At 39.3% G+C, this 23,945-nt stretch overlaps 1 protein-coding gene across 4 annotated transcripts in view; it reads right to left on the reverse strand.

Moving 5' to 3' along the window:
- RBMS3 (RNA binding motif single stranded interacting protein 3) overlaps nt 1-23,945 on the reverse strand; it is a 1,408,740-nt gene that overhangs the window by 539,225 nt on the left and 845,570 nt on the right. For 3 of the 4 annotated variants that reach the window (XM_066351336.1, XM_066351337.1, XM_066351339.1), the window contains one exon: nt 2,653-2,825. In XM_066351336.1, the coding sequence (XP_066207433.1) occupies nt 2,653-2,825 (173 nt within the window). The remainder of the gene's footprint in view (nt 1-2,652; nt 2,826-23,945) is intronic. The other variant, XM_066351338.1, reaches the window with a different exon arrangement.

Consider the following 23,945-nt stretch of genomic DNA (forward strand, 5'->3'; position numbering starts at 1 on the left):
CACAAGCAGCTCCAGCACACCACTGATATTGCAATGTAACCTACACTTCTAAGAGGACACTGAGGATCACAGAGAGTCAATGATCTGCCTCCAGACAACATAGTGACAAAACTCCAACTCAGCGACCTCATAGAATAAGTGAAACGTCATGTATTAGAAATAGTATACATACGATTGTAGAGAGAAGTGAAACCCCCAGACCCACCAATATTGACAATCCTTCGGAGCCTGACAGAAATGTATATGCTTAGGTTCTAACCCGGACCCTGTGAAACATAATTCCTTGGGCCTAGAAATCTGTGTTTGAACGAGTTCTCTAACTAGCATAGAGCAATGAGGAACAATTGTTCTGTAACATCCAATCATTTTTCTGAGTGAGAGTCATATAAAAAACAGTTAATTGCTAGATTTTCTTTTCACAGGAGACTCTATTACAGGCAAAAATGTAATGACCAAGGAACCGTTACAGAAGATACTTCATCTGAAACTTCTGACATAAGGTCGGCAATTTTTCACTTTTCCAAGGACCTTACTTTTTTCAAACGGTTTTGATTTTTTTAACAACAAGAACAATAACAACAAAAAAGAGTGATTGCCCTTCTAATTCTCACCCTCAATATTTCATAGAACAAAACCTAACACATATTCATATTTCTTAGGCTTGGCACATTTTGTTCTTTTTTAAAAATTGTTTCTAAATAGGCCCTGGCTGGTCGGCTCAGTGGTAGAGCATCAGCCTGGTGTGTGGTTGTTCCAGGTTGGATTCCCAGTCAGGACACACAGAAGAAGCGATCAACTGCTTTTCCACCCCGCCTCCTTCTCTGACCCCCTTATTTTCTCTCTCTCTCTCTCTTCCCACCCCCCGCCAACAGCCATTGCTTGATTGGTTCGAGCAAGTTGGCCTCAGAGGCTGAGGATGGCTCCAGGGGTCTTGCCTTCGGCACTAAAAATAGCTCAGATACTGAGCAATGGAGCAACAGCCCAGATGGGCACAGTATCTGCCCCAGACGAGGGGTTGCCGAGTGGATACTGGTTGTGGCACTTGAAAGAGTCTGTCTCTCCACATCCCCTCTTCTCACTCAATTAAAAAAAAGAAAAGAAAAAAAATCTGCTCCTGGCCCTGGCCGGTTGGCTCAGCGGTAGAGCGTCGACCTGGCGTGTGGGGGACCTGGGTTCGATTCCCGGCCAGGGCACATAGGAGAAGCGCCCATTTGCTTCTCCACCCCCCCCCTTCCTCTCTGTCTCTTTCTTCCCCTCCCGCAGCCAAGGCTCCATTGGAGCAAAGATGGCCCGGGCGCTGGGGATGGCTCCTTGGCCTCTGCCCCAGGTGCTAGAGTGGCTCTGGTCATGGCAGAGCAACGCCCCGGAGGGGCAGAGCATCGCCCCCTGGTGGGCAGAGCGTCACCCCTGGTGGGCATGCCAGGTGGATCCCGGTCGGGCACATGCGGGAGTCTGTCTGACTATCTCTCCCCGTTTCCAGCTTCAGAAAAAAAAAAAAAATCTGCTCCTAAATAATTTTTTTAAGTGACCCCATGATAATCCACATACTGTCAACAGGTTACATAGTTACATTTTTATGTTTTGGTTTATCTGCCACTTCCTCTTGTTTTGATATTTGTTTCCAATTTTAAAAACCAGAACAAAGGTAAATAAATACTGTCTGCTTTGTTTTCCTCTTCCAATATTTTAAAGGTTGGAAAATATACAAAATAAATATCCTCTCTACCTTCTTATAAAAGCATTGCCTGTGAATTAAAAGAAAAAAAAATTGAGTAATAGTTCCCCCTAATTTAAAAATAATCAGCTAAGGCTCAACCAAATAATAAATAGCTGGGCTAAGATTACTTTGGAAACCATCAGACAACAATCTAAAAATACAGATCTATGATTCTTAATTCATTATCCATTGTTCATTTTTTGGAGGGTAAATTTAAATATGATTAATTCTTTTCACAGAAATAAGCATGTTAATAATACATGCTGGTAGATAAGAGAACCATAAAAACATTTTGGAAGGGCATCAAATCATTAGCACACTCCCTAGAAAATATAAAGCCACTTGGCAAATGCAGTTCTCGGCCTTGGTGGAAAAATAGCTTCACTAGACATGGAAGTAGATGTCTTCAAAGAAACTAGAGAATCTGCCTTATCATTCTCCCACTATCTGGTTCCTAGTGAACTGATATTGATCAAAAGCTGACCAAAAAGCTTTGCAACACAGGAGCTAACCGTCCTGAATTCCATCGCTTCTTCTGAGTTTTTGAGATCCTCCCAACTAATACTTCTGAGAAAAAGCAGCTTTTTTTTTTTCATGAGGCGCATCACTGACTTCACCAGCCACAAGTTTTGAGGGCCCAACAACACATTCGCTCATCATCTTCCTGGTCAATACATGCCTATCAGCCAGCACATGGCCCATGTCCATCTTCTCAAGAACCTCCACTTTCACACCATACAGGAGAAGAATTTCATTCCCTAAAGTAAGGTGGACTTGGATCTCATATTTCAATCCCATTCATACACCATTGTCTTCCTCACTGAGACACCAATGAATGGGTGTACTGGGGTTCAAGAACCACGTCCTGGGTGGTCTGAGCCCATGTGGGCAAGTGTGTGGGTTAGAGACGGCACGGAGAGCAGAAGGGCACTTACGGTTGGCACAGCTTGATTAGGTCCTGGTCAGTGGTGCCTGGCGGAAGGCCTCGAATGTACAGGTTGGTTTTACTCAACTGTTCCCCGCTGTTGTTGTTGCTGCTGTTGTTGCTGCTGCTGTTTGTGCTGGGGCTGGGAGGAGCCATGGGGTGGGGAGCTGGTGCATAGGACTGCTGGAAACAGAAAAGGCTGTTACTGGAAAAACAGAGCCAGCACCTACTCACAGGCCAGCAGAGCACCTCGAAAGCAATGCAAGCATCTCGGCCTCTCCAATCCACACATGCACAATGCACACACACATTTCCATATATCCCTGCGCTGTAGACTTCTGAGAATATCAGATGCACTTTCCTCTAGCTAGCCCTGCATGTAGAACAGCATAAGCTTGCCATGAATAGGACAAGAAGAAGTTCCCAGGTGCTCCTGACAGTAGCCTATGGTTTCTGAGTGTGTCCTCTGTGATTTTCCTTAGACCTGTAAAGTAGCATGCTATCTCAAGATCTCCCTGTTCATAGAACACAGCTCACTCTCAACACCAACACTCTGCCCAGCACACTCTTAATAGTCAAGTATCTCTGGTTTGCCTCTACTTCTTGTTCCCAAGTTTTCTCCAAAGCAACTCCCTTATGTTGTTTCTTCAGCATTACTCTCTAGCACTCTTTCTGATACATAGAAATCATGTTGTGAATAGTTCTTCTATGAATAAATAAACAAATGAATGAATCTATCTCATCATTTTCCTTCTTTCTAAACCTGCTTCTTCATGGTGAAAAAGACTTTATATTGACAAGACTCAGCCACCATTCTCTTCCTGCAGCCAAAATCCCCTTTATTTTATTCTAATCCAGGGTTTCAGCTAGGCACTGTGATCACATAGACAGGATTATTGTTTGTTGGAGCTGACGTCCAGTTTATTATAGAGTGGTAGCATCCTCTTCTTTGGTCTTTACCCACCATATGCTAGTAGCACCCCCTCTCCAATTATGGCAACCAAAAATGTCTTCACACACTGCTAAATGTCCCCTGGGAGTAAAATCTCCCCGAGTAAAGAACTATTTCTCTAACCTGTCACACTATTTTATGACAGAAAGGAAATGATAAAATGACCTCCAACATCTTGGAATGCACAGTGTGAAAGTCTTTATAATTATACATGCCAAAATAAGTAGATGTACTACTCATTACACTTTTGTTCCTGCTCGTGCAGGCATTTCTTCAAAAGTTCTAATTATGCTGTCTCTCTGGGTAGGAGTACCTAAAGTCTCTTATTGGCTGTGAGACCTTTGGGTGGTGCCTTAATCTCTCTGAGACACTACATTCTCATTAATGTGAGGAGGATAAAAAATAGTACTCTTCTGTGTCAAAGGGCTTTACCAAAACTCAATGAGCTAATGCAAACAAATTGGTTCTTGGAAATTAGTAAGTACACAATAAATATTAGCAATAACAAAAATGTAATAATAATAATGATGGTAAAGATAACACTTGTCATTCATATCTGTATTGCCAGTGATATTGATCTATATAACTATCCCAGATATTCTCAACCATAACCAAGAAAGCTACCTAAGGGTACAATCAACACATTTATCAGATTCCACTAGGGACATTTTGGGCTGGGTATTAACCTGAAGATACATTAGCTACTTTATCATGGGTAGGAGGTATGTACTTATCAAACAGCAAGTAGGGGCTTAATAAATACTTAGGCTACATGATGTACAATAAAATTGAATAAATGCAGCTTTATCCCATACAAGAGGCCACATTTTAGCAGTACCCAGCCTTGTTTCCTGCTATAACAGTCCATTTGACATGTATTTCCAGGATTTCAGATGTACCTCAGTCCTATTTCCAACTGACTATAAGACAAGCCTCTTAGGTGCAGTGTATCAAAACGCAACTCAATAGATCTGCTCTCAGCTCCCAAACTTCTATACCAGCCACGTCTCACAATTACCCCATTCTTCCAGCCTTCCCGCTAGAAACGTAGTGTTAGCTTCATCTCTTCCCTAACCCTACATCTCAAAATACTGTCAGCTGTCAAAGTCTCTGAGAGGTTTCCAGAATCATCCTTCCCTCTGAATTCCCACGTTTTCCCTAGAGGGTCTGAACCACATGCTATACAAAGGACTTCCAGCTTCCGTACTGGCCTCCCTTCCCTCAGACTTTCCCCTTACTAACTGGGGGTATGGAGGTGGGAAGAGTAAGACAGAATGGTCAAATGCAAACACAAAGTGGTCAAAGGTATACGAGGCAGTTTGTTTATGAAATGGGGAGGTGCCAGGCCAGAGATAACAGAAGCGAAACCCTGCAACTCAAACTCCCTTCTTTCAAATAAACATTTTCTCAAGCATTTCTTTAGTATTCATTTCAAAAATATATACTGATTGATTTTATAGAGAGAGGAAAGGGGAGAAAGGGAGAGAGAGAGAGAGAGAGAGAGAGAGAGAGAGAGAGACTGATTTGATGTTCCGCTTATTTATGCATTCATTGGTTGATTCTTGTGTCTGTGCCCTGACCAGGAATTGAACCCACAAACTTGGCATATCGGGATGACATTCTGACCAACTGAGCTATCCAGCCAGGGCCAATTTAGTATTAATTTGTTACCAACATTTTTAATGTAGAATTTCAAAATGAACTATAGAGGAGAATATTTTCTGTTCCCAGTATTTGAATAAAATGGCATGTCTTCACTGCCTTTTTAAATTTAATACCTGCATGCATCACGATTCCTGGCCCACATGAAAAACTCATCCTTCTTCACTTACAAGTTGTGTTTCACTCCTGGGGCATCCCCTAACACTTAGCTCTACCTCTTAGCAAGCTGTGTGCTTAGTAGGTGCTCAGTACATCCCGGCCGAAGTAGCATCCTGGTTTCTGTGTCTCGCCAGAAAACAGATGGAATTTATCTTTTACTCCCAAGCTTTCTTCTCTTCAATTTCCCAAGGCTTGCTTTTTTTTTTTTTTTTTACCACTTTCGCCTCTCCTCCCTCGAAATTCTTTGAATTCCATGCTGTACTCAGGCTTCTCTTAAAAATGAGGCTTTGTTTAAAGCAGTTGTTCCTCCTGCCTGGCCGATGAAACCACCAGAGAGCCAGGAAAATGTCCCCAGCTCAACGTCCCACTGATCAGATGGACCAGTTCAGACTGAGCCCTTGACGGATCAAATAAGAAAGCACCAAGTACAGGATGATCAATAAGTGTTTACTTAATTCTTTGGTTTTCCCTCAGGGGCCTTTGCGAGCACTGAACGTAGCTGGAACGCCATTTAGTAAATTGCATAGTGCCTAAAACAATAAGTGTGCCCTGCAAAGGGTCCAATGTATTCACTGGGGAAAAAAAAAATTAAACAAAACAGTCAAAAGCAAATCACAGCTGGAATGAGTAGAAGGAACTGTATGCATGGAAATAAGGTATGTAATTTATAATGGGAGTTGGAAGCACCAGACTGCTGTGGAGAAAGGGTGTGTTTTGAAAGCCCGTTGAAAGAACTGCACAAAGGAGGAATTCTATGTCATATTCTTTTTGTGAGTTCTAGAAATTCTGTGGAAAGAGGTAGCCTTTCTCAGTGTTACTGAACCAGTTAATCTATAGATTTTTAAGACCCAGTGCTAACACTGGCGCTAATTCTTAATATTTCATTTATCTAAAAATGATATACTGAATGATTCAGGGAGCGGTTTGCATTGTACACCATTCTTTGGTTTTGAGAATTATAAATACCTTCCTCTCAACCCATTTTCACAAGACACGTCCTTGAATCAAGAAAACAATGGCCAAAGGTTCCGGGAATGTCTGATAAATGCACAGGCTGAAATGAATTAATTTGTGAAAAGCAAAAGAGATGTATGTCCCGGCTGTCAAAGACAGATGACTAAACTACAGCATCTTAAAAAAAAAAAAAAAAAAAAAGCATCGATAATCTTCAGGGGTCAATGGGTCACAGCAGCCACTTTCCTGATTAAAAGTGGTTAAACGTGACTGATTTCTTTCTCAAGTCTTTGTCTTTAAATGAACTTGGAATTCTATCATTGATTAGCTTTTAAATCATCCTGAGGCAATGATGAAGAAATTTTAAAATGTTAGTAAAAAGATATTTTATTTCAGATGAAATTGGCTTTGCTATATTGCTCAAAGTCACACTTTATAAATCCTATTTAGGAGTGGTGAGGACTTCAGTCTGGGGTTACTGAACACTGTAACACTGAGCCTGTAACAGGGCAAGGGTTGTTAGAAATCTGCAGTGTCAGTTGGTTAAACCCAGTAGAAACGGCGGATTTTCAAAAGAGGGGTGTGGGTGGTGCTCGGATTGAAGGAGGGAGATAGAGCACTCCTCTGCACGCTGTGTATCTTGACAAGTATACGGACTTTTCTTAGATGTTTCCACTGTATTCGTGGCTGCGCACCTGGGACCGTCTGTTTTGGGTTACCGGATACGGGCTAAAGCCTTTTTAGCCACATGTTGGGACGGCTAAATCAGTGGATCAATACCTGTGTCCTCTTCAGAAAATTAAGTAAAACGACTTAGCATCATTTTGGAAGATGTTGTTTTTAGGCAAAAAGTCCTCATAGGTAGCATTTAATGTGTGTTTGCTAAGCAGTTTTTTATGTTGTCTTCATAACCGCCTCATGAGGCAAATGATACTAATCTCAGTTTACAAATGAGAAAACTGAGGCACAGAAAATGACTCGCCCAGCGGAAGGGGGAAGAACAGAATGATGAGAAACAATGTACAGTCAAAACGAAGGTTAACAAGCTCTCTCCCTCGATCAGAATTTAAATAAAGTCAATCTTGAAATTTAATTTCGAAAGGGAAGTAACCATCAGAAACAAGCATGTTAGGAGTTTTTCACATAATGTCAAACTAGTGGGGTTCATTTGTCAAGATTCATGGTTTGTTATTTAATAACAGGAAAATGAACTGGCTTGTAGATCATCCTAAACAGCTGATTCATTTAGTGTGCTTTGTTAATATGCCTCATTTTTCAAGTTTGAAAAGTGAATCAACCGGGTCCTCCTACATTCTTGTAAAATGTGTGGTTTGTGTGTGTACTTTTGGAGGGAGGTTCATTGTCTTTTACCCCCTATTTATTTTGGAGGTAAACTGGAGAAGGATGTGAACCGTGCTTTTGTTCAACAGAAAGCATTTAGCGCAGCCAATAAATGTATTTCAGACATCAATAGGCAAAGTCAATCATTAAAAATCATGTCTTATACAATGCCAAACTACATTAGATGAATCATTGTTTAAAGGCAGCACTGTAATATTTATACACTAGCCAGGTAATTTTAAACCAGGGTTCTCAACCTTGGCACGACTGACATTCTGGACAGAATAATGCTTTGCCGTGGGTTGCTGTCCTGTGTGCTGTAGAAGCTTTGAGAGCACCCTTGTCTTCTGCCACGAGATGCTAGTTGTACTAGTTGTACTACCATCTCTTCATGATGTAGCAAATAAAAATGTCTCCAGGCCTGACCTGTGGTGGCGCAGTGGATAAAGCGTTGACCTGGAAATGCTGAGGTTGCCGGTTCAAAACCCTGGGCCTGCCCGGTCAAGGCACATATGGGAGTTGATGCTTCCTGCTCCTCCCCCCTTTCTCTCTCTCTCTCTCTCTCTCTCTCTCTCTTTAAAATTAATAAATAAAAATTTTAAAAAAGTCTCTAGATATTGCCAAATGCCCCCTAAGGCGGCGAAATTGCCTCTGATTGAGAATCACAGCTTAACACACATCCAGACACTCTCTTTGAAGGGCCAGTACAGCGACCTCATTGAATGAAACTAACCCAATGGCCTGAAAATGACTTCATTGAAAATCCCACGCCTCCACCCTCTGCAACTCAAATATCCATACGCCACATGTCATCTGCGAGCAGAATAGGCTTGAAACATTCTCCTCCCTCTGACTGAAAACATAGCTCTTTTACAAAGAGAATTCTAAATATTTTTTGCATGCAATTCCCCTTGGCTGGGAATCACAGGGCCTCGATGCCAAACTGCAGTCAATTTTATTCCTGGCATCTGGTTGCTGGCAGGATCCTGAAGCAGTTGGTCTGGTGGTTTTGGAGTAGCCTTGGACTCTATCACGCAGCAGTCTGTTTTGCTGATGGGCTCCCCAATTTGTTTTTATTCATCTTCAGTGCAACAGAATTTGTACTCTTTTTATCCATTCAAGGGTAAATCCCTGGATAAAGTCTCTCATGGGATTGACATGCCAACTCTTTCAATATCCAAAAATGAATATAAACCACATTCCTGTCTTAAATCATACATTATTCAGCCTACACGTACACATGTAATCTATTGCTTGGTGGATAATGCCACTGCTGAGGGCTATTGGATTCCTCTCCCAGACAGTGTAATTTCCGCACAACCTTGCTCCTGCAGCCCTCTCCTCTAGTATCAACAGGACATGAGAGAGTGGACATGGTAAAAAAAAAAATGGGGGCAATCACTGAAGTGTCTATAATAGCCTCAAATGACAGGGAATACGAATACTGTCCATGCAAGCAATAACAAATGCAGCTAAATTAATATCTAAGGCACGCCATGCAATTTTAGCCAGAGTTTCATCAACCACATACATTATCGCTTCGCAATTTTATGCCAGGCAATTGCCTCTCCATTATGTAGAATATGACTATAGAAAACAATTGTTTCAATTATACTTTTTATAATAGAGTTTGGTGGTGGGAAAAAAAAAACAAACAACAAACCTGACCCACTTCTCTCTTCCTACCCACAGCTCAGATATGGAAATGAGCAATAAAGGACAAAATTCCGCACAAAAGGCAATCATTTGCACAACCCCTGCCAACGGGTCTAGGTAATAGCCGCTGTCAACAGTAGTAATATGGTGCTTGAGAGCTCCCGATTGCCTGCTGAGAACGCTGCTTTGCCACTAACTAGGCTCTTAAACCTCCACGCATAAGAAAAAGAGAGATTATGATGGTCTCACCTCATAGAACTGTTGTGAGACTTTCCTATATAAATGACAAAATATTTAGCACAGTGTCTGACACGGAGTCAATACTCAATAAATATATTTTGTTCCTATCAATTGCATCAACCTCATCATGAGACAGATCCTTAAAATAAATAAACATTTGCTCTCTTAGCCCTGGTTGGAATAATTTATCTTTAAGGGGAAGCTGACAGACTTAATCATCTATGTTTTGTAAGCACGGTAGCCACTATTTCTTGAGATGAAGGAACTATGTTATCAGAATGGTGATTGGCCATTTTTATCAAGAACCAAAGACCAATAACTAAGCAGTGATGAAACAGTCATTGTGAATGGAATGGCTAATTAGTTGCAAGCTACAGTATTTACAAATCACCACCGGGGTTTTATTAAAATTCTGTTAGGATGAGATTCATTTTTGCTCTAAATATTAGTTTTTGAAAAGCTCAGCAGATTGCGTAATTACACATTGCTCTGTCCTATTTACAAATAGACGTAATCTGAAGTCATTGAATTCTATTCAGAGGTTTAGATATTAAATTACATTTTAAAATGCATGTACTTGAAAACACAAATAAATTAGTTATTTTTCATTTTAAGAACCTATAAACCAATTTCATTAATAAATTTACAAGCTGGAGAAGAGAGGCCGCTATAAATGATGCCAGTAGCCTTTTAGAAAGATTGTTCCATTTTTCCAAATGCCGATACATATGGTCTTTGCCTAACCTGTCCTCATTCGACCAACTCTTGATCTCTTTAAAGACAACAAAAGTAAAATACACTACAAAATATGAGTTGTTTGTGGCATTAAGCAGTCAGGTCTATGCTTTGAAAATAATCTAAACAGCTTATAATTCCAATAATTATTGGTTGCTCATACAAAAAAAAATGAGCCCTGATTGATTCCCTAGGTGATAATTACCATATGTGCCACAGCACTATAACAGTAATTATTAGAATTCTCCAGAAATACCGAAAGTGATTATACTTCCTGGATATTTTTGTTTGTCCCAGGAATACTTTAGAGATGTACTCAGATGTTTGCTTTATGATGGGTTAGACTCACCGGGAAAAGAGTGACAAGAACAGATCACCATCATCTGTTAGTGAAGACCTCTGAGCTAGCCAATGGCCAGCATTTCAATTCAGAATGCAATCAGAAAGAAAGAGAACTTGTGAAGAGTCAAGTTTTTTTTGAGTCACATTACTGAACCTTAAAAGATGTTGGGAGGGAGGGAGGTGTGGTGGAGAGGAGTAAAGGGCAACACATACACGGTGACGGAAAATGATTTGACTTTGGGTGATGGGCACTCAATGCAATCAACAGTTCAAATGCTATAGAGATGTTCACCTAGAACCTAGGTACTCTTATTGGTCAATGTCACCCCATTCAATTTTATTTTCTAAAAAAATTTTTTTAAAAAAGATATGCTTACTTAAATTTTTAGTTAAGTTTTTTTCCCCATAATCTCTATTTTTGACTCTTTTCCTAATTGTTTTACAATCTTCTATGTTTCACAGTTCAATATACTCTGAGTTCCTTAAAATTATAACCAGTAATATTGTCAACAATTATTTCCCCAGCTTTATCACTCTCTTTTGCTCTCAAAAGTGTCTCGCAAGTGTTTGTAAGACAAATTTTGGAGCGACCCTCAAATCAGACATCGAAATGATGTAGCCTAGGCATTCTAGGTGGAGAAAAAAAGATAAAGTAATGTATAGATGGCTTGAAAAAAAAATGGAGGCCAATAGATGTACCTTGAAAAACACCACAAGATATGATGATGCAGTATTTTACTGCAACTAAATAGACACCCTCAAAGTTTTCTCCTTCTTCTTGAAAACAGATATAATGAGCCCTAATCCTACTCAATCGACTAATTTTCATATTACTACTTAGGTTACTTGTAGCTAATGTGAGATTTAAATAAAGAATCTTGTTTCAAACTGTATAGAACAAGAGTCACCATGAGTAATGGAAGGCCAATCAAAACACCAAATGGGATAAGGTCTTTCTGATCCATCAAATACATAGTTTTGTCCAATTAAATCAGATTTTTTTTTCTGAGAGTGAATCTGTGTTGACTTAGGATCAATGAAATAATAGCAAAAATAGCATGAAAATCAAACATGATTTTCTTATCCAGGATTTCAGCCCAGCTCCATTATGTCTCTCCAGCTCATATCGACCTCTGTTTCCTGCTGTTTCCCAGTGCTTACTCATCTTTCCTGCCATACCATAGTCACATCTGCATCTATACATTACTTCATCTTCTTTTCTCCACCTGGAATGCCGAGGCTACATCCTTTCTATGTCTGATTTGAGGGTTGCTCCAAAATTTGTCTTACAAACACTTGTGAGACACTTTTTGAGAGCAAAAGAGAGAAAATATGAATAATTAAACCAGGACACAAGGTATAAGTGGAGACTGCCCAAAGAAATTAGAATATACGGTCACCCTATAATTATTTGCTATTTATCAAAATAGCAGTCATTCCTCTAGGCTTACCTAAAATACTATCCTATTTCATGGCATTTTCTGTTTATTACTTTAGACCTACTTCATTTCCATCTCTTTTCAGTTTCTACATCATTAAAGTCTACAAGTTACAAAATAATTAACAAGAATAGCAATGGCTCATGTTTATTAAGCATATATTGCATGTCAAGCACAGTTCAAAGCGCTTCATACTAATCAATTTACTTAATGATCTCAAAACTTTTGAAGGTAGGTACTGTTATTATCTCTATATTAAAAAATGAGAAGAGGAGAATACTGACACTCAGGATGGTTAAATGATTTTCCAAGGTCATTCAACTGCTCAGCACCATGTCCAGGACCTGAAGCTAAGCAGACAGCACTCCAGTTAATTTCAGTTTAACTCTAGATATGTGCAGTTTGATACAGTAGCCACTAGTGATATGGCACTGTTTAAACTTAAATATAGTTAATTTAAATTAATTAAAATAAAAAATCCAGCTTCAGTTTTACTAGCCTCATGTTCAAAAACATATTGCTAGTAACTACTATATTGGACTTGGAGACATGAAACATTTCCATCATCACAGAAAGTATGACTACACAGTGCTGATGTAGATCATTCTTACAGTTACATAGCATCATTTCCACACACCATATAAGACATCTATATTATCTAGTTGTGTCGAGGAAAATGAGGGTCATGGCCCTGGCTAGTTGGCTCAGTGTTAGAGCATCGACCCAGTGTGTGGATGTCCCGGGTTCAATTACTGGTCAGGGCACACAGGAGAAGTGACCCTACTTCTCCACCCCTCCCCCTTCCCCTTCTCTCTCTCTCTCTTCCTCTCCCACAGCCATGGCTCAATTAGTCTGAGCACATCAGCCCCAGGCACTGAGAATGGCTCTTTGGAGCCTCTTCCTCGGGTGCTAAAAATAGCTTGGTTGAGAACACTGCCCCAGAAGGGCAAAGCATAAGCCCTAGATAGGGTTGCCAGGTGGATCCCAGACAGGACAGATGCGGGAGTCTCCCCTCCTCTCACTTGGGAAAGAAGAAGAAAAAGTGATGGTCACAATATGTATGCTGCTATTTGTAGATTTTTTTTTTTACTGCAATTTATCTGCTTTTAGTAAAGATCATATTTAACTGTTTTCTCCCCCATGAGTGAGTCTAGATTTTGGCATATGAACTCTCTCTTTTTCAATTTATACCTCCCCTGACCAAAACTGGACATGGTTAAGAGTTTCCAGGAAGTAAATTATAGTCTATGGGAGAAACAAGATGGATTTTATTCGTTTTTAGCCCATTACAAAGATTTCATCTGTATTGTAAAACTGCTAAGTGCCAAGAAAAGAGAGCAATTGAGATAAACTGCTGGTAAAGAAAAAATTGACCTTGTTTTAGGGCGAACAAGCTTCCTGCCTGGGTAGGAAGCTTTGCATTTTCAACATGACATCGTTTACATTATGTGCACATCCCAACGAAGAGCACCCCTGCTCTCCATGTACTGTGTTATTCTATCAATCTTATTTCTCTCTCCACTGAAAAAAGGCCAAAAAAGGAAGCATGCTTTCTTACAGTGAACTACTGGGTCAATTCAGAACATTTGTAAACAATAATCTATATTCCCTGTCATAAAATAGTAGGGTTGTTTTATTAGCCAATTCATTCATATTTTATTGATGTAGCAAAATTAAATGTGAACAAAACCTACACTTTGAAAGTCTTAAATCTAATAAATTAGAACTGTAAAACCCAATATTTTTTTTTTCAAAAAGATAATGTTAGAGCACAGGTCAAAATGTGACAGCAATTAATAAATGCAATGTAATTGCTTCATTATAAAAATTGGAAAGAGCACTTGTACAGATAATTTTCTATGAATATATTTTCAACATTTATTGTGTTTTGGGTTATGAGATGGTAACTATGAGAATAAATTAATGCCCAAGTGTAAAAAAAGGATCAAGCAATAGAATGACTATTAGGAATTTTATACTCTTATCAATTTATTATCATATTTAAATCAGAAACTTTGGAATATTTACACATTCAAAATTCTATTTTTTATAATTATAAAGCTTTATAAGAACTTCTTTTTCAGTATATGTTAAGTTCATAACTTTGTACCTTAGAGTATTGACACAATAGTATGGACATATCCAGTTTTTGATGTATTTTCTCTGCTATGTGATTACTGGGAATTGTTTTTGCTCAGTGATATTTTTCATTTTTCATAATCATGAGAATGAATTAACCCCAATGATAAGACAGCTTTTCTTTTCCTTCTCCAAATTTCTCTTGTCCTTTTAAAACAAATGATTGAGGCCCTGGCCGGTTGGCTCAGCGGTAGAGCGTCGGCCTGGCGTGTGGGGGACCCGGGTCTGATTCCCGGCCAGGGCACACAGGAGAAGCGCCCATTTGCTTCTCCCCCCCCTCCTTCCTCTCTGTCTCTCTCTTCCCCTCCCGCAGCCAAGGCTCCATTGGAGCAAAGATGGCCCGGGCGCTGAGGATGGCTCCTTGGCCTCTGCCCCAGGTGCTAGAGTGGCTCTGGTCACGGCAGAGCGATGCCCCGGAGGGGCAGAGCATCGCCCCCTGGTGGGCGTGCCGGTTGGATCCCGGTTGGGTGCATGCGGGAGTCTGTCTGACTGTCTCTCCCCGTTTCCAGCTTCAGAGAAATACAATATATATATTATATAATTGATTGAGGCTTCAGAGACTTGCAAATAAAGAGTATTTGCCCTTATTCAGTAGACTCTTCAAAGGCTTAAAAGAAGAAGGAAATGTTATACTTATTGGACTAAGAGCTTAAATCTTGAAGCCACACTACCCAGGTTCAAAACCTTTTTTACCCCTTATTGTCTGTACAACCTTGGGAAAATTACATAATTTCTTCTGCTTCAGTCTCCTTATCTGTAAAACTGAGGATAATGGCATTAGAAAATTGTTAAACATTTCAAATAAGTGCTTATGTGTAAAGCACAGAGAATAAAATCTGGAACAGAGCAAGCGATCTACAGGTGCTAGTTATTATTATATAAATCAAAAAGTATTTTTACAGTACTCATTGTTATCATGGCAATAATGTTCCTTTGAGTAAGAGGTATATTGCTTGCTCCATTGAAAGATCTAGTGAACTCTGGTATGCCTAGATTAAAATCTTACAACACAAAGTAAAACATCCATTGATGTTTGTCAAGCTGAAATTTGCTGGATTACAAATAACAAAATGTCATTCTTCAATGAGATATTAGGCTCAGTTAGTACTACTTTAGTTACTGACACTAATTGTCTCCAGATAAACTGATGACAGTCGCTCAGAATTTTTTTAAGATAAACATAAGCTTTCATAAGGGAAGTCATTCTTAAAATATACAAACTCAGGAAAATTATTGATATCTATAAATTGTGAAAGTACTCATTTAAATAAGGTTTATTGCCAAATACACCTTATTCTTCTGGTATGTGGGAAAAGCTTATCAGTTAAATAACAACTACTAAATGTTTGTGTCTTTAATTAAAAGGACTTTTATATACAGCAAAAAAAAAAAACAAAAAAAAAACTGTACCAATTTCATAACCTCTAGCCTAAAAATAATTAGATTCCTAAAAGATTATCTCCCTGAAAGGAGATTTTGTGGGTAAACAATTGCTTAAACTATTTAATAATTTCACTTTAATTGTCTCCCTAATTTCTAACAAGTTGTATGATACGTGCCCTAGGGCAACTAGCAAAAAGTTTATTATATAAAAATAGAATAATCATACATTTATACAGTCCAAAGTACTTGCTATACATTTCCAATATTGCAGTGAATTATTTTGTTTGGTTTGGTTTTGCTTCTGGCTAGAGTATCTAGTGTAATGACAAACAGAAAGCAAAGCCTTTTGAAAGTATAATCGTGAAGAATGCTCCAATAGGCACCATCCCTTTTCTTTCTCCAAAGAAGCCTCAGCGCCCACTCTATTCCGTAGAAGGCTGGCATGGGGGAACAGAACAGAAAATTAACTCAGAATAAGCACTGTGCTAGTATTCCAGGTCTCTCAAAAAAAAACAAAAAACAAAAACAAAACAAAACAAAAACCCCACAAAAACAAAAGACAACTCTGATACAGCACTCTGCTGCTTTTTGGCATGTAAATACTTCTATTTGGCTGCTTTTAACCTAGTAAGAGTTCACCAACTGGTTTTGGAAATTACTTTGGGGTTAGCGATCAGCTCTCACAACTGGTAAGAGCCAGCTCCAGCCCCCCACTGCACCACAAAATGGATGTGGCTGTAGGTGAAATGCTTGCTATTCAAAGGCCTAACATCCTAGAAGACACAAACAAAGGAAAGGGTTTTAAATGCATGAGCAGGGAAGAGGAAGCTAGGGATATCCTGGGAATAAATATTTCTTAGTGGCTGATAGGACCAGAGGGCACCATGAGAGAGTCTGTGGGCAGTATGTGCAGACTGAGTTAGTATATATACCCTGTGATCTAACGGAGAAACAGCACAGGAAACCTAAGAATTTCTTAAAGAAGATGTGACTCAGAGAACCTCTTTGTTCAGTAGCCAACAGAGAGCTCCTTGAAAAGAAAGGACATGTCATTATGTCATCATTCTTTGCGGTATAAACACTGACAGCCCACTTTAAACTCTTTAAGGGAAGACCATTAACACCATAAATTTGATCACATCTTAAGCAAAATCGAAACAGAGATAACCCAACCTAAGGAGCTAAACTGTGACAGCATCTCTCACGAAAGTAAAAAGTATAGCAGTAACTACCAGAATAATGATCAAAACTGCCTCCTAGAAATCATAATATCGGTTGTTTTATATGTAGTCCATAATTCAGAAAATAAGAGCATGTGCAGTTAAACATTTTAATAAGCTGGCTCTGCATATTAACTTACATGTATAATATAAACCACTTACATAAGTATCACATCACCCCTTCTGCTTAAAACCAGTATCATACAGAACACAAAACCTTGGCTTATAATGAGTGAGCAATTTTTTTCAAGTTGACCAAACATGAACAGTGTAGCAAAGCAGCCCAGAAATATAGCTTTTTATAATTTTCAAAGACTAAAATATATATTTTTTATAGATAGATTTCCTGAAGCTACTGACTTTAAGAATTTCTGCCCAGAATTTGAGGATGACTTGAAGGAGGGATCTAATTAGAGAAAAGTTATGTCATATCAAAGAAAGATCAAAGGCTTCTAATTTTCAGATAATCCATGCTACAACACTTATAAAACTGAACATATATAAGTGCACAACAATGTGTTGTTATTCTCTGCACAACAATGTTTTGATCAGTGATGGACCACATATACAACAGTGGTCCCATACAGTTATAATGGAGCTGAAAAATTCTTATTACCTAATGATAGCGTAGCCTTTGTAAAGTAGTATCTGGTTGCAAAACTCAACAAGGCTGTGGTTTAGATGGCAAACAGTTTTAACCTCGGTGTGGATGGGGATGACATTCCCAGTCAGGGCACACAGGAGAAGCACCCATCTGCTTCTCCATCCTTCCTCCTCTTGCTTCTCTCTCTCTCTCTCTGTTCTACAGCCATGGTTCAATTGGAGTGAGTTGGCCCCAGGTTCTGAGAATGGCTCCATGGCCTCTGCCTCAAGCACTAAGAAGAGCTCGGTTGCTAAGTAACGGAGCAATGCCCCGGATGTGCAGAACATTGCCCCCTAGTGGGCTGGGCCGGGTGGATCCCAGTCAGGGCATATACGGGCATCTGTCTCTCTGTCTCTGCTCCTCTCACTGAATAAAAAGAAGAAAGTAAGAAAAGAAAAGAGTGAAGAAAAGGAGGGGCCCTGAAGCTTAAATTTCATTGGCTTCTAGGCAAACCTGCTGCCACTGACGCCTCTAACCACCTTTCCAGCCACCCCTCCGCCTCTCCCCTTGCCAAAAGGTGACCTGAAAATTCCATGTCTCCCCCTCTATCTCGTTTTTAGAGGTAAGGACGGTGTGTGATTATTGGCACACCAAGGCTTTTTCACTTGCTGTTCTTTCTGCCTACAATGGGCTTTCAGCCATGTTTCTTGGTACGCTTTTCTGGACAACTTTTCCTGATGGCTCACCGTGCTGAAGGGCACCTCCTAGTATTGTTGCAGACCATGGCATGCACACTTTATTATTCATTATGCCTTGAATGTTCAACTGAAACTTAGCGGTCATTTTTCACAATTCAGCGCTGTATTGGTCACGTGTGTTTTATGTTCATGGCTATGTAGCAGTCAGGTACCAAGTCCTGTTTATGCTTCCTCTTTGCTGTCTCTCACATCTGTCTTTTCCATTCATCCCACTGCTTCTATTCTTGTCTGGGAGCACTTCACATACAGAATGATGTGACCATCTCCAAATTGTGTTTCCTGTTCCCAAACTCCAAATACCCTAATTTATCCAGCACACAGTCTTAAGCTTTATGTCACTAAAACAAAAACTTAATTTACATACTTCATCCTCATATCAGAAAATCTCAAAATACTCCTCATAGTCTAAAGATCACCTGGCTTAGGCTGACGTTCAAGGACTCTGAAGCATTCTCACAATGTCTCCTTGATCATTAGCCCACAAAAATAAATTTTTATTTCCAAAGGTTCATAAGTTTTACTGTCTTGTCTCTGCAAATTATTCACCTTTTCCAACTTTAAAGCAATGTATTTTTTTTGCTGGAAAAGAGAAACTTTTCCTTTCTGATGCACATCAGAGAACCTACTATTCAATAGAGTTTCAATTCCAAATTGCAAGTTTCTACAGTGGCTTTGTATTCCACCAAAAAAGTCCAGTGCAACCAGGCTCTTACGAGGGCCCTGTTGAGTAATATCATCCTAAAGGGCAGAAATGAATCTGCGTAATTCATATTTACCAAGATGGGAGTTATGCAAATCATCATTAAGCAGAGAGAATGCTCCTCTGTGACCACTCACATCTAGAAATTGTCCTCAGCATTCATCAGCCACCTCCTCATTTTATTCTGTTAGGAGAGAAGGGAGAGAGCAGTGCCCAACTGATCGATGTGCCAGCGAGTCTTGTGGCTGTATTTCAGAATGACCTATATTAGAGGAGTTAGGCAAATGTAAGGGAAATTTACTACTCACAGGAAAATGGTTCACTGTAGCATCAGGGTGTACCAAACATGGCATATCCTTGCTTTATTTATGCCCCGATGCTTGACTGATTGTCTTTCTCATATTTGCCTTGCTTTTGAAAGCACAGATTCTCTTGCCTTACTGATCTCCTTATACCATCTCCTTATACCCTTATCATTTTTCCCTGAGTTATTTGGCATGATGACAGTGGTGTGTCGCCGAGGCTGATTTAACATCATCTCCAAAGTATGCAGCAGTGAGCTCACAGTCAAATATTTTAAGACTGAAACATGTAACACGTCTGTCAGGCAACGATACAAATACAGTCTGTTGTCAGAACTAATGAATGAGGTAATCCAAAGTATGGATAAATAGCAGAAAGATGGAAGAGGCTAGAAACTATGTTTCGCCAAAAAGCATTTCTGAGTAATTAAGTTATTTGATGAATAATGACTTTTTTTTTTTTGTTTTTTGGTTCTAACTCATTTATTTTTTTCTTTAGCAAGAAAAGACCGTGGTGGTAATCTAAGGGGATAAAGAGAGCCGCGAGAAGCAGACTCAGTGATGTACATCAATAAAAAAGTGAGTGGTCCATTGACTATGGTCTATCTCATGGGAGGGATAGAGTTTTCTCTAGTATTTTATAAAACTTGATTAACTAGGTATCTGCTCTTTCTTTACTTACAGTCCAGTCTTTATTTTATTTTTGTTAAAAAAAAAAAAAAAAGCTCATCACTGGAGGTGACTAGTCACAGAATAAACCCAGAAACTACAGGAATGGTTCAACAATGATTAGAAACGGACACAGGTTTCCTGTCAATAGTAGCTCATCTTAAAACCTTAAAAGAATTCTCTACAAAGAGTAAATAAAATCCCAAAAGTGGTTGTTGATACTGAGTGTATATATAAGTACATTCCCAAAAGGGGAAAGGTTCGGAGGTGTGGATGTTTCTAAGTGTGTGCTTAGAGAACAAAGGACAGAGTAACAGCCTATGAAGAGAAAGGAGAAGGGCAAGAGAGGCAGAGAGAAGGACCACGTTCCGCAAAGAGGCATTGATTCTTCTACTGGGAAGGAAGTTCCTGACAGCACACAGGATCTACTCAGTTATTTATGACTTAGTATGCAATGTTTTTAGCAGTGATTAAATTCTGTCAATAGCCATCCTCAAGTCTCTTCATCTAGAAACAGAGATGAAAATCCATCACTGAGGATCCAAAGAAAAAATGACCTGGGGATCCTGTTAAGTGCCACCTGAATAAAAGTTATCACTGATCTCATTTAACCTTGAATCCTATCATACGGCTATTCCTACTACCATTTCTGATACTATCTCAAGTGACCCCCAAGGGACCATTACCTGCAACTAGAAATATATTTTTACATATTTGAATTATTAAATCTTCATTAGCATATGAATACATACTCGTATCAAGATTATACAGGAATACTCCTCATTTTTCAGTTGCAACTCGCTTTCAACAAGATAGAAATGATGTCAGTGTGCAACAAGGCCACCTATCCTTATTTGTGACATCTAGCCTGATGGCGCCATTTGAAGATGCTCTGATAGAGTCATTTGGCAAAAGAGGCATCTTCGGCTTCCTGATCCATGCTGTTGCGCCCTATGGGATGCCCCCCTCTTGTAGCAAAACCTATTTATCCTGACTCAGATTTCACCTTCTCTGTGAAACCTTTAACCCAGGCAGATTTATCTCTTCCCTGCTTAAGGCTCCGGGGACATTGTCCTCATGCCTCTGCTGGTGATAAAGATTGTGTACAATGTTTTGTCCTTCAATAGCTAGTTCCACCCCTGGCATGCTGAAGAGTTGAGGACAGGGTGTGTGAGAAGACACACCTCTGGTCCTTGGCTCTTACACATAGACTTAGGAAAAATCTTTCAGTTGATACTTAATCATTTGCTGGATGTTGAAGTTCAACATACAAATCTTGTCAACAATAATTATTCGTGGGAGATCCAGGGATAATCCAGAAACCTATCCCTCCAATTATATGCTTAGTTTTTATTAAATAAATATATGTTGCATTATGTATGTGGTTGCGAAAACACGGCGACTTGTGGAGAGGCTATACTTGCCTTTCTACTTAGGAGGACTTGTGGTAAGAACAGAAAGGAGGAGCTATGGAGAACATATCCCCTCTTTCCTCCCTCTGCAACTCTCTGCCAAACAACTGCTAGCCTGCTGCTTACAGACACAACTACCGCAGCAGCGCTGCCCCTGAAGACATAAGCACACTGGCTTATGGAAATATACTTGTTGATCACCCTTGTTTTTTCAAACATGAGACAGTCATTCAGGTCTATTCAACAGTGAGGGAAGTGAACTCCATATGTTGGGTCCTCAAAATATTTTTAGAAAGTAAATTTTGCCTGATACAGAAATATAGAGGTAGAAAGAGCTCATAAGTTTTTTTTTTAAATACATGTAACGAAAGGTCTTTTCTATTCTACACACACACACACACACACACACACACACACACACACACATACAAACACACGTGATTTAAAATTTTGTTTGCCGACACTCTTCAGACTAATTTTGTTTTAAATCTTGATTTTTAATAAAGGTATTGAAGTAATTGTTACAATATAGTTTTTCAACTATTTTGGTAAATGATTTCTTTGTTAGTTTCATATCCTTTGGTGGACATGAAACATGCATGCATTTCTGTTGGCTTCACATCAGATTCACATATGTTTGAAACAATAAAAACTCCCATCAGTTCTGTTACTATGTGCAAGTGGAGATGAAAAAGATCATTCTTTGCTGGCAAAAAAAATACACTTGTTGCAAATAGCCACCAATTTCAGTAGAGAAAATTATTTGCACACTGAACAGGAAAACTACCAAGGCGAACAACAGAGCATCTGCTGTGGACAAGGGCATAATTATCTTGCTCATCCAAACACCATTGGGCATAAAAGTTTTACTTTCGGTCTGGCAAGATGCTCCGCTCGGACTTTTAACAAAACGTTATTAGCAAATAATAACTCGTTTGTAAGTCCTGTCAATAACAACAGTTTGTCTTTTGGACTATTTCCTGAAAGAAAAAAAAAAAAGAAACCAGAATCAAATCTAATGAAATGGTGAACTCTTTAGGTGCCAAAATAATCAAAAGCATCAACCCTGTTGTATCTATAGACCTGCATACATTGCTTACGATAGACTTGAAAATTTTCCAAAAAAAGAAATACTCTCTGGTTCTAAATTTTTATTTAATGTACATTTCTATGAACTCTTTCTGGTCCTTAATGTTTGCTTTACCCATGTGGGGATGCCATCATTATTTTTATGCTACCTTTCCTATGTTCAGAAAGAAATAGGAGACCTTTCTGCCAGACCACATGGGTGAGAGATGTCTGTTTATGATGAACAGATATCAATTATCAAAGGGATGGCTGTGCTTCTGATTCTGTTGTTGTCACCCTTAGCTTTCCCCTGGGCATTTCCACCTGAGATGGGCAAGAGACTTGAGTCTAATCATAAAACCATCAAAGTAATGAAGGCTGGACTTCTTTTCCCAAATGCTTATAGTCAATTATTGTATTGTCTTTGTTTAAAGAGAGAAGCAAAGAAGGGAATAGTAATAATGAAACAATTTCCAATAAATGCCCTTAATAGTCAAACCTGCTAAAATAACAACACTATGCCACCATCTTTCTCGAAAGCTCTTCACAGCAATCAGCAACAGCTAACAAACTCTAGATAATCTGAAATCATATTTCCTGTGAGGATCAGACCACTCATGGTATTGAAAAATACCCAGTGAATTCCATGATTTCCCTAGTATAGGGGGATGCCTTGTTCCACCTTCTAGGCTTAAAGGTAATGTGTCTTGTTTCATTGAGAATAAAAAGCTTTGCCATCCACTTCGATTTTTAGTCTTAAAAATTAATTCTTTGGGAGATAAGGGAAGAAGAGAGCAAGATGAAAGTCAGTAAAAAACAAACAAACAAAAAAACAGAAGTGACAACGTCCTCCAAGGTTGGTGGTACCAGACACTGGAGTGAATTCATCCATCTGGGCACTTCAAGGACATATTCTCAAGTGAGGATCCAGGAGAAAGTGTCACACAACTGACAGATGGGCTTCCCTTGCCCAGACCAGACTAATGGAGCTTTAAGGCAATTTGCATACTAGCTGTCAGAGATGCAGGTGTGTGTCAAGGGCTTCAGCAAGGCCAAGAGAAGCCTGAGAGAGGACGTGGCTTTATGACTGATCCAGGCTTGCATTGCTTTGTGCATGCTGATAGGTGATGTTTGTTAGGAGGTCGGCACTTGTTTCCCCTGAGTTACCACCTGTAGCAGTGCAGGGTAGGCTCAAGCCACAATAATTTTCATCGCCCCCCCCCCAAAAAAAAATAAACTAATACTGAAGTCTTGCTCTTTCTATTGGTGAATCATACCCAAAATAACATTCACATGACTTCACTTTTTATTACATATCCATTGAAAATGCTGGCTGTTTTCCTGGTCTTATGGTTAAATAGTTCACTGTTAAAATGTTAAGAGCTGCCTGGCTCTTTAACGATCTTACCCTCTGAAATAAACAATGCCTATCAAAGCCAGTGTGAACATTAACATGGCTCTCGTCATACTGTGGAAAAGCTCATCTTCCCCCTAATACTCCAATCCACATATGGCTGTGCACTGAATACTGAAGCAATGCCAAAAACAAAAAAGGATTAAAGTAGCATCACAACATATGTCAAATATAT

This window comes from Saccopteryx leptura, chromosome 10, assembly GCF_036850995.1.
Source record: "Saccopteryx leptura isolate mSacLep1 chromosome 10, mSacLep1_pri_phased_curated, whole genome shotgun sequence".
In the NCBI taxonomy this organism is placed as follows: domain Eukaryota; kingdom Metazoa; phylum Chordata; class Mammalia; order Chiroptera; family Emballonuridae; genus Saccopteryx; species Saccopteryx leptura.